The 12181-nt window shown below is 38.0% G+C and overlaps 1 protein-coding gene across 4 annotated transcripts in view; it reads right to left on the bottom strand.

Annotated features, from left to right (window-relative positions):
* Positions 1–12181, bottom strand: part of ATP8A2 (ATPase phospholipid transporting 8A2) — a 752313-nt gene that overhangs the window by 507351 nt on the left and 232781 nt on the right. For all 4 annotated transcript variants that reach the window (XM_053563905.1, XM_053563906.1, XM_053563907.1 and 1 more), the window contains 3 exons: positions 11927–12004; positions 5133–5221; positions 4741–4785 (listed from right to left, as the gene is read on the bottom strand). In XM_053563905.1, coding sequence (XP_053419880.1) covers positions 4741–4785; positions 5133–5221; positions 11927–12004 — 212 coding nt within the window. The remainder of the gene's footprint in view (positions 1–4740; positions 4786–5132; positions 5222–11926; positions 12005–12181) is intronic.

The raw sequence follows: 12181 nt of genomic DNA, 5'->3' as shown, positions 1-12181 counted from the left end.
TTTGACAAGCCAATTAAAAACATTCAGTGGGGAAAAGATTCCCTATTTAACAAATGGTGCTGGGTGAACTGGCTGGCAAGCTACAGAAGACTGAAACTGGACCCACACCTTTCACCATTAACCAAGATAGACACTCACTGGATTAAAGATTTAAACCTAAGACATGAAACTATAAAAATACTAGAAGAGAGTGCAGGGAAAACCCTTGAAGAAATTGGGTTGGGCGAGTTTTTTATGAGAAGGACCCCCCGGGCAATTGAAGCTGCTTCAAAAATACACTACTGGGACTTGATCAAACTAAAAAGCTTCTGCACAGCCAAGAACATAATAAGTAAAGCAAGCAAACAGCCCTCAGAATGGGAGAAGATATTTGCAGGTTATGTCTCCAACAAAGGTTTAATAACCAGAATCCACAGAGAACTCAAATGCATTAGCAAGAAAAGAACAAGAGATCCCATCGCAGGCTGGGCAAGGGACTTGAAGAGAAACTTCTCTGAAGAAGACAGGCACACGGCCTTCAGACATATGAAAAAATGCTCATCATCTTTAATCATCAGAGAAATGCAAATCAAAACTACCTTGAGGTATCATCTAACTCCAGTGAGACTAGCCTATACCACAAAATCCCAAGACCAGAGATGTTGGCGTGGATGTGGAGAAAAGGGAACACTTTTGCACTGCTGGTGGGATTGCAAATTAATACATTCCTTTTGGAAAGATATATGGAGAACACTTAGAGATCTAAAAATAGACCTGCCATTCAATCCTGTAATTCCTCTACTGGGCATATACCCAGAAGACCAAAAATCAAATCGTAATAAAGATATTTGTACCAGAATGTTTATTGCAGCCCTATTCATAATTGCTAAGTCATGAAATAAGCCCAAATGCCCATCGATCCATGAATAGATTAATAAATTATGGTATATGTACACCAATGGAATACTATGCAGCCTTAAAGAAAGATGGAGACCTTATCTCTTTCATGTTTACATGGATGGAGCTGGAACATATTCTTCTTAGTAAAGTGTCTCAAGAATGGAAGAGAAAGTACCCAATGTACTCACCCTTACTATGAAACTAATTTAGGACCTTCACATGAAAGCTATAACCCAGTTACAACCTAAGAATAGGGGGAAGGGGGAAAGGGAGGGGTGGGAGGGGGGAGGGAGGAGGGAGGGAGGTGGATGGAGGGGGATTGATGGGATTACACCTGTGGTGCATCTTACAAGGGTATATGTGAATCTTAGTAAATGTGGAATGTAAAGGTCTTAGCAAATTAACTAAGAAAATGCCAGGAAGGCTATGTTAACTAGTGTGATGAAAATGTGTCAAACGGTCTATGAACCAAGTGTATGGTGCCCCATGATCATACTAATGTACACAGCTATGATGTAATAAAAAAAATAAAAAAAAATAAAAGAGTTGGAGGTTACTGTGCGGTATGAGACCATGGCACTCTACCCAAGGCAATATAGTGAGACTCTGTCTCAAAAAAAAACAAACAAACCAAAAAAACCAGTAAATCCTTAACCTCGTTATAAATATTATATTTTATAAGTTATTATAAATAACGACATATTTATAGGGACAAGAATCAGAAGCCAAGGATCAATGACACGACTTTGTCATTTCAGTTCATCACTGTATAACAACTACCAGAGAAAACTCCTAAGAGTGTCTGCTCAAAGCAGGTAAAAATGAGGAATTACTGTAGGAGAAAGAAGGTGGCAAATATGTGGCCAGAGATAAAGGCAAATTATTACAAGAAAGGAAACTGGATATGATGGTGTGGGCCATCACACTGAAGAAAATATGAAGGATCTACTGTATATTCATTTATCTCTATTCCCTCCTGAAATCTTCCTTCAAGACAAAGACAATGAAAGAAGACAGCAGAGTTGATGTCAGTCTTAACTCTGAATAGATACCAGAGTATAATACAGCAGAGAAAACAACAACCAACAGCTTGCAAAGAGAGTGTCTGAAATACAAGCTGAGGCCCCAATAGGACCCTGCAAAGGCTGAGGAGACAGTAGCACAAGCTACCTGTGCAGCACGGGGACGGGGGAAGATAGGACAGGCTCCACGTCCATGAGCACTCAGCCTCCAAAAACCCTCCATCAGCCCATGCAGCCAACTGAGCCTTCCACACCCAGAAATAATGGAAGGTTTATCTTTTAGAAAGATTAAGCCAGGATAACCCTGAACCCATGGATGCTGGAACACAGGCACACATGGGGGGAGGGTAAGGCATCTCCCAAAGCAGGAGTCTTAAGTAAAAATCTATATACACCAAAAGGTACAATCACCAACCATCTGCTTCCACTCAGCTTCCATAACAGTTGCAGCCAAATTAATAGCCCTTGGCAAGAAACTGGAGGGTTCTTCTCGTGAGGAGAAAGCTGATCAGCTCACAAGAGAGACCCACAGAACACTGACATCCAGGGATCACCTAACACAATAGTGGGCCCTAGCTGACCATCCCACGGAAAGCCAAGTCATCAGCCATGCTGTCCCCTATACACAGCCCTAGCAATCAGCCTTGTTGTTGCACAAACCTTAACCTATATGCAGACAACATCATTAGTTATAAAGAAAATGGAAATCAAAACCACAGTGAGGTACCACTTCTCACCCATTAGGACGGCCATTATGCACCAAATAAACAAAAAATAGAAATTAACAGGTATTGGCAGGGATGTGGAGAAAATGAAACCCTTGTGCATTACTGGCAGGAATGAAAAATGGTAGAGGTCCTCTAGAAATCATTATGGTAGTTTCTCAAAAAGTTCAACACAGAATTACCACATGACCCAGTAATTCCACTTTTAGGTACATGTTCCCAAGGATTGAAAGCAGGAACTCAAATGGACATTTGTATATCAGCGTTCACAGAAGCTTTATTCACAGTAGCCAAATGGTGGAAGCGACACAAATTCCTTTCAGCAGATGAATGGATAAACAAAATGCAGTACAGACAGGCAACACAATATTATTCAGCCTCAAAAAGAAAGGAAATTCTGAGGCTCATGCCTATAATGCTAACACTCTGGGAGGCTAAGATAGGAGGACTGCTTGAGATCAGCGGTTCAAGACAAGCCTGAGCAAGAAGAGCAAGACCCTATCTCTATCAAAAATAAACAAAAATTAGCTGGGCATGGTGGCAAGTGCCTGTAGTCCCTGCTACTAGGGAGGCTGAGGTGGGAGGATCACTTGAACACAGGAGTTGCAGTGAGCTATGATGACACCACTACACTCTAGCCAGGGCAACTGAGAAAGACTCTGTCTTGAAAATTAATAATAATAATAATAATAATAATAATGGAAGGAAATTCTGATATATTCTACAGCATGGATGAACCCTGAAGATATCATGCTAAGGGAAATAAGGCAAACATGAAAGACAAATACTATGTTACCCCACTTACAGCAGGTACTTAGAACAGGCAGTCATAGAGACAAAGTAGAAGGGTAGTTGTGGGGGGTGGGCAGCTGAACAATTATTATTTAATATGCATAAACTTTCACATGAAAAAGTTCTAGAAATGAATAGTGGTAATGGCTGCTAAACATTATGAATATAGTTAATGCAATGGAACCATACACTCAAATAGTTGAAAAGGTAAATTTTATGTTACACATATTTTACACAATAAAAAATAATAAAAGTATATGAGCACACTGCTTAACAATCCCCAGGCCTGTGAAGAATGCCTATAAAATAAAATTAAGACACGAAAACCCCAGGGGACAGTAGGGAGGATCTGAGAGGGGAGGGAAGGGAAGGTGTCACGCAAGGGCAATGGCAGGAGATGGCTTTTGAAACCGAAAGTAAGATCATGTGGAAACTCCATTATGAAGGACAGATGATCAAGGTGAAAAAAAACACCAGAGCATTTTTAAATATGGAAAAGGGGGAGATAAAGATAACAAAACTGGAAGTTCAATTAAGACGTTCAATATCTGACTGGCAAGAGATCCAGACAAATCAGGGAAGTTGAAGGGGAGGAAAATCGTTGTATGAATAATACAAAGACATTTCTAAGAAGTAATAAGAGAAAAATGTGCAAATAGAAATGGCCCACTAGTGGTTCATTAAGTGCCCAAAATGATTTTTAAAAAAATTAAAAAAATAAATAAATAAATAAACCTACCCCAAGTTTCATGGTTGAAATGGTAAGAGGCAAGGAGGATATACAGAAAATCTAAATGCTTTCAGAGGAGTGGGAAATGGGAGTTTCAGAGGAGTGGGAAATGGGAGTGGGAACGGGACTCAGGTGCATACAGACCACTCAGGATTTAGAGCAGCTAAATCCTCACCTCCCACGGCAGGAAGACTAATGATGTCTAAAATTTGTTATTTAAAAATTAACACAAACATTATTTTGAAATATAAAAGTGAAAATTTTTTTAAAGTAAAAATGTTGAAGTTGGCTGCCTCCAGGGAGTGGGGAGTGAATGGGAAATGGGAGTTTTAAGTGAAATTCTATGTATGCTAAAAGGTACAATTACCAATCCTCTGCCTCCATCTGCAGGTCAATCTATTCTTTGTTAAAAATCTTCTCTCCCTCCACTTTTCAAACCGTGTTTATCTTTAAATTTTATTCTGGCTCTCCTCCAGAATAATATATATGCCACTTATATTTACATATAAAAATATCCAGGTGAGAAATGCTAATATAAAATTATTCCAAAGCCTTTTCCACTGAAGTGTCAGGAAGTGCTAGATCTGCTTACCAGAAGTCATCTGAGGATGGCTCTCTTGTCAGTTCTGGGAAATGACTGCAGGAGACAAGAATAACAGAGTGGTCACAAAACAATGATCAAAATACAGACATTCTGATCAAAACATGAGTAAGAAATTTGTAATTATTAAATTAAATGTACAAATTCACAGATTCCCCAGGGTTTTTAACTAAGTTATTATCTGCAGAAATAAACTATCTTTTAACTGATCAAAGTTTCACTTAGGATCCATTTAGTTTTAAACACATTCAGTGGCAATGGCAGATGTAAATCCATAATAAAAATTCCTTCAAAACATCAGAAAGATATTTGATAAGAAGCTAAAAGTAAGCTTATTTTGTTGGAAGAACACAGGTAATATTTTCAGTGAGAAATGTACTTACCCATAGGTTACTCCAGCAATGCTGCACTTCTTGAAGTTCATGATATTGCATGTAAGAGTTCCAGTTTTGTCAGAAAAGAGATATTTTACCTAAATCAAAGAATTAAATAAATATATTTCAAGAATATAATAAGATGCAAACACTAATAAATGAAGTCCTGGCTTCTATAGGTTTAAAAAACTATATTAAACAGGTAGATTTCCTTAAACCAAGCAAATTAGTAATAAAATATATACTTCGCTCCTTAGACCACTTGCCAACCTTTTCCCATAACTAATTCTCTAGTCAAATTGTAAAGAAATGGGCAAAGGAACCTTAAGTAATAGCCCTGGCTCCATCTTAGAAACACTGGTGGAAGCAATAAATCCTGACCCAAGGAGTCTCGCTCTTCAAGATACTACCTTGGGCTCCCAGAGTATCCTGTACTCCAGATACAGGAGTCTGAAAATGTACTCCATTTTTCAGACTCCACTCCCTAGCTGTGTTAAGAAGGCATATTCTGAAATAGCACAGAACAAATGTGAAGCTTCTCAATCACTGTCACTTTTGAAATGTATATGAAGTCAGCATGGATCTGCTATGTATTATACCACTTTCCAAGAAGCAAAATTTTATAGATTTAATAGGCAAAGTTTTCAATGCCCAGAGCTGACAAGAGAACTCACTGAGTGGGTCAACAAGCAAAGCTTTCTGACAAGATAAAACAAAAGAAAAGAGATGCATTCCAAATGCAAATGTGCTGTGCAAATTACATTATCTCCGGTCACTGTAACGGGGAAGTGAGAGAGAGCTCAGGGCTAGGAGAAAGGAGAGGGAGTCCCCTTCAGGCTGCGGGCACTGACTGAACTATCATGCGGACTCTCAGTCAATCCATCCTTCTTGGCCTCAATTTCCACATCTGTGTAATAAAGGCTCTGGCCAGGAGACATGTAACATCATTCTTTTTTTTTTTTTATTAAATCATAGCTGTGTACATTAATGCAATCATGGGGTACAATGTGCTGGTTGTATACACAATTTGAAATGTTTTCATTAAAATAGTTAGCATAGCCTTCACGACATTTTCTTAGTTACTGTGTTCAGACATTTATATTCGACACCTAGTAAATTTCACACATACCCTTGTAAGATGCACCATAGGTGTGGCCCCACCAATTACCCTCCCTCCACCCCAACCTCTCCCCTCCCCTCCCCTCCCTTGGCCCTTTCCCCATATTCTTATGCTATAGTTGGGTTATACCCTTCATATGAAAGCTATAAATTACCTTCATAGTAGGGATGAGTACATTGGATACTTTTTCTTCCATTCTTGAGATACTTTGCTAAGAAGAATATGTTCCAGCTCCATCCATGTAAACATGAAAGGGGTAAAGTCTCCATCTTTCTTTAAGGCTGCATAATATTTCATATGTAATACCAACATTATTTCATCCATTCCTGGGTCAATGGGCACTTGGGCTTTTTCCATGACTTAGCAATTATGAATTGGGCTGCAATAAACATTCTGGTACAAATATCTTTGTTATAATGTGATTTTTGGTCTTCTGGGTATATACCCAGTAGAATAATTGTAGGATCGAATGGCAGGTCTATTTTTAGATCCCTAAGTGTTCTCCAAACATCTTTCCAAAAGGAATGTATTAGTTTGCAGTCCCATCAGCAATGTAGAAGTGTTCCCTTTTCCTCACATCTAGACCAACACCTTCGGTTTTGGTATTTTGTGATATGGGCTAATCTTAGATGATATTCCAAAGTAGTTTTGATTTGCATTTCTCTGATGATTAAGGATGATGAGCATTTTTTCTTATGTCTGTAGGCTGTGTGCCTATCTTTTTCAGAGAATTTTCTCTTGAAGTCCCTTGCCCAGCCTGAGATGGGATCACTTGTTCATTTCTTGCTGAGTTTGAGTTCTTTGTGGATTCCAGTTATTAAAATTTTGTCAGAGACATAACCTGAAAATATCTTCTCCCATTCAGAGAGCTATGTGCTTGCTTTACTTAGTGTGTTCTTGGCTGTGCAGAAGATTTTTAGTTTGATCGGGTCCCAGTAATGTATTTTTGGTGTTGCTTCAATTGCACAGGGGGTCTTCCTCAAAAAATATTCTCCCAGGCCAATTTCTTCAAGAGTTTTCCTGCACTTGCTTCTACTATTTTTATAGTTTCATGTCTTAAGTTTAAATCTTTTATCCAGTGAGAGTCTATCTTAGTTAATGGTGAAAAGTGTGGGTCTACTTTCAGTCTTCTACAGGTCACCAGCCAGTTCACCCAGTACCATTTGTTAAATAGGGAATCTTTTACCCACTGAATGTTTTTAATTGGCTTGTCAAAGATCAAATAAACTGGGTTCATCTCTTGGTTCTCTATTCTGTTCCATACATCTACCTCTCTGTTTTTGTGCCACTACCATGCTGTTTTGATCACTATCAATTTATAGCATAGTCTGAGGTCTGGTAGCGTGATTCCTCCTGCTTTTTTTTATTTCTGAGTAATATATTGGTTTTTCGAGTTTTTTTCTGATTCCAAATAAAACGAGTATTATTTTTTCAAGATCTTTAAAGTATAACACTGGAGCTTTACTATGGATGGCATTAAAATTGTATATTGCTTTGGGTAGTATGGATATTTTAACAATGTTGATTCTTTCCAGCCATGAGCAAGGTATGTTTTTTCCATTTGTTAACATCTTCAGCTATTTCTTTTCTTAGAGTTTCATAGTTCTCTTTATAGAGATCTTTCATGTCCTTTGCTCACAGTAATGCCAAATATTTCATATTCTTTGGCACTACTGTGAGCAGAATAGAGGCCTTGACTATTTTTTCAGCTTGACTATTGTTGGTGTATATAAAGGCTACAGATTTATGGGTGTTGATTTTGTAACCTGAGACACTGCTGTATTCCTTGATCACTTCTAAGAGTTTTGTAGTAGAATCTCTGGTGTTTTCCAGATATACAATCATATCATCTGTGAAGAGTGAAAGTTTGATCTCTTCTGACCCTATATGGATACGCTTGATCGCCTTTTCTTCCCTAATTGCGATGGCTAAGACTTCCACTACAATGTTAAAAAGCAGTGGAGATGATGGGCAACCTTGCCTAGTTCCTGATCTGAGTGGAAATGATTTCAATTTAACTCCATTCAATACAGTATTGGCTGTGGGTTTGTGTAGATGGCCTCTATCAGTTTAAGAAATGTCCCTTCTATAACAATTTTCTTAAGTGTTTTGATCATGAAGGGATGCTGAATATTATCAAAAGCTTTTTCTGCATTGATTGAGAGAATCATACGGTCTTTGTTTTTTAATTTGTTTATGTGATGAATTATATTTATAGATTTACGTAATTGAACCAGGCTTGAGACCCTGGGATGAAACCCACTTGGTCATGGTGTATAATTTGTTTGATGTGTTGCTGGATTCTGTTTGCTAGGATCTTGTTGAATATTTTTGCATCAGTATTCATTAGTGATATTGGTTTATAATTTTCTTTTCTTGTTGGGTGTTTTCCTGGTTTGGGGATCAAGGTGATATTTGCTTCATAGAATGTGTTGGGTAGTAGTCCTTCTTTTTCTATATTTATGAAAAGGTTGAGTAATAGGTACTAGTTACTCTTTAAAGGTTTGGTAGAATTCTGATGTGAAGCCATCTGGTCCCAGGCTTTTCTTTTTATGGAGATTTTGAATAGTTGATGCTATTTCAGAGCTTGATATAGGCCTGTTCAACATTTCCACTTGATTCTGGCTAAGTCTTGGAAGGTGACATGCTTCCAACTATTGGTCTATTTCCTTCAGATTTTCATATTTCTGAGAATAAAGTTTCTTGTAATATTCATTAAGGATTATTTGAATTTCTGAGGAGTCTGTTGTTATTTCATCATTACCATTTATATTGATTAAATTAGAGATTTTATTCCTTTTTTCCTGGTTAGGTTAGCCAAAGGTTTATCTATTTTTTTGACCTTTTCAAAAAACCAACTTTTTGATTTATTGATCTGTTGTATAATTCTTTTGTTTTCAATTTCATTTAATTCTGCTCTAATGTTGGTTATTTCTTTTCTTCTGCTGAGTTTGGGATTGGAATATTCTTCCTTTTCCAGCTGCTTGAGACGTTCTTTCCATTCTCTTGAGGAATGCTTCCGCGCTATAAATTTCCCTCTTAGGACTGCCTTTGTGGTATCTCAGAGGTTCTGATAATTCATGTCTTCATTATAGTTTTGTTCCAAAAATTTGGTAATTTCCTTTTTAATCTTGTCTATGATCCAAATATCATTCAAGATATGGTTATTTAGCTTCCATGTTTTTGTATGAGTATGCAGATTCCTGTTGTTATTGAATTCAACTTTTATTCCATAATGGTCTGAGAAGATGCAAGGAATAATTTCTATTCTTTTAAATTTGCTGAGGTTAGGCTTGTGACCTAAGATGTGATCAGTTTTGGTGTATGTTCCACGGGCTGATGAGAAGAATGTGTATTCAGTTTTGTTAGGATGAAATGTTCTGTAGGTGTCTGTTAAATCCAATTATTGAATAGTTAACTTGAAGTCTAAAATTTCTTTACTTAGCTTCTTATTGGAGGATCTATCCAACACTGTCAAAGGAGTTTTAAAATCTCCAACTATTAAGGAGCTGGAGGAAATCAAGTTGCTCATGTCTGTACTTCTGGTGTGCTTTCAATCTTTTGATCATTTGCATCTAATTCAATTGTACCTGAGAACAGTTACATATGGAATATTGTGCTAAACTGAAAAAAGCTTCCAAAGATCTTGTATGGGACACATACAAGATCTCAACTAAGCTCAAAAGTCTCCAGAGGGAAACATATACTACATCACTAATTAGGTCCCTTATTTTGTATTTATGTTTGGAAAGACCACTATGGGAACACAGAGGACCGATAAATTAACCTTGCCTAGAAAATGAAGAAGGGTTTAAAGAAGAAGCAAATTTAACCTAATTTGTGCCAAGAACTCACTGATTCTTACACAACTAAGATTTTGCCCAACAGCAAGGGAAATAACAAAGCCATTCTTAAAAGGGAGAATGTAAGCAAAAACACAGGGGAATAAAGATCCAAGGCCAGCTCTGGGTACGGTATGTAGCACTATGTGACCAGAGCCCTGGGTGGACAGTGGGAGGTAGGAGGCTTTATGTTTTGTGCCAAGGACATTACCTTTAGTGACAGCTCACCTGTTACACTAAGAATGCAAGGGCACATCTATGAACATACACAATTCCAGGAAAGAGAGAAAAAAATTGCCATTAACTCTAAATAGATTTGGAAAATTGTATCAAAGGAACAGTATCACCTTAAATTTTTTTTTGTCTATAAAGTTCTATTTTATTAGAGAATTTGGTCTACAAATTTGTACCTCAACATTCTGGCAATAAACCCAAAAATGCTACACAAAACCCAAAAATGCTACACAAACCATCACAGAATTCACTTCATCCTTCAAGGAAAAAAAAGAAGAAAGCGAGCCTGCCTCTACAAGAGGATCTTTCTAACCCTCAGATGAATGAGACCTCTCACCCTGTAGCATCACAGAGGGACAACACTGAGGATGGGAGAGAGGTCCTTAGCAATGCCTCTACACTGGCGAGGAGATACAGGAAGGCCAGATTGGAACAATCGGAACTCCTCAACCTGTCATTCCCTACCCAGGTGTCCTTGGATAAATTATTCATTTCCTTATCTATAAAATGAAGATATAGTTCCCACCTCATAGGGTTGTTGAGAAATTTAAATAAAATGTGTAAGAAATAATAATCCTTAATTGTAATGTATTCAAAAGAGGTTACTCCTTCCAGGGACACAGACACGATGCAGAGCACATCTCAGTAAAGGCCAGAGTTTGGGGGTGAAGGCAAAAAAACATTGGTTCTCTGGAACATTCCAGAGACAAAATCTGGAACATGTGAGGGAAACACTTAGCCTCCACATATTTTGTAGGATTACCCAATATCTGAGTAGCTTACCCATTGTTTTCCCTGTCATTTGCTCCTGATAAAAAATTTTTCACAAGGTCTGAAATGACATTGCAGTATATTTTTTAGACTATGTTTTGCAGTATATTTTTTGCAGGTAACTTCTAAGGGATATCACTGTGTCTCAAAAAGCAAGTCAAAACAGAGTAACATTTGTATTTAATAATACTTTCAAATACGATATTGCTCTTCAGATGTCATAACCATGTTCAGGGAGAAGTATTTTTGCAAGAGCTCCCCATGTGTTAGAGACATGGGTAGAGAAAATATGAAAACAGACAATGTAAACAAATAGGATACTGGGTAAGAAAACATACTGTAACTAACAAAAACAAGATGAGGTACCTGGAAGTGTCATAAAAAACATAACAGACACAACACAAGGCATGTTGTGTCCCCTCTGCCCCCAGTGAGCTTTGGGCGCCATGACAGATCCAGGCCTAACCATCTAAGGTGAAAAACTCCCTCACCCAACAGGAAGGAGACAACACCCCCATGGGTTAAGTAAAAAGAGGAAGAGACAACATTGCAAAGGAGGAGAGGCCCAGGGAAAGGAAAAGGGGTGACACAGAAATCCTGGCTCAAGATCCCCTGGGACAAATGCCTGCTCTTAACCCTCAAGAGTACACTTCTGCATCAGGAAACTCTCTCTGCACTTGCAATGCATCCTTTGTCACTCCCTCTCATTCTTCGATCTCCACAAGACAAGAGCCAAGGGATTCGGGGTACAGTTGGTGACACATGGTCCTTCTGCTAACGTTTATGTCCCCTCAAGCTCACGTCACCATCACTAAAGTTTCCAGACAGGTTCTCACCTGTCCAAGCTCTTCATTAAGGTTTGATGTCCTGGCCATGGCAGGAGTATCATTTCCCAGATAATACATATCTGTGTCCTGAGAGAGAGAAAACACACATTTCAGAGACTGTGTGCCATGATTCAGATTATTCAGTATACGCTTTTATTCAAATTAATACAGAAAAGAAGCTAGGAACAGATAACTTAAAACCTTTTTGTCTTCATAGAAATGCTAATTTTAAATTTCGGGGTGAAAATACAGTGTCTATTAAGT

This window comes from Nycticebus coucang, chromosome 15, assembly GCF_027406575.1.
Source record: "Nycticebus coucang isolate mNycCou1 chromosome 15, mNycCou1.pri, whole genome shotgun sequence".
Lineage (NCBI taxonomy): Eukaryota > Metazoa > Chordata > Mammalia > Primates > Lorisidae > Nycticebus > Nycticebus coucang.
Note: the sequence above shows the minus strand (reverse complement) of the source record. Positions and strands in the feature narration are given on the sequence as shown.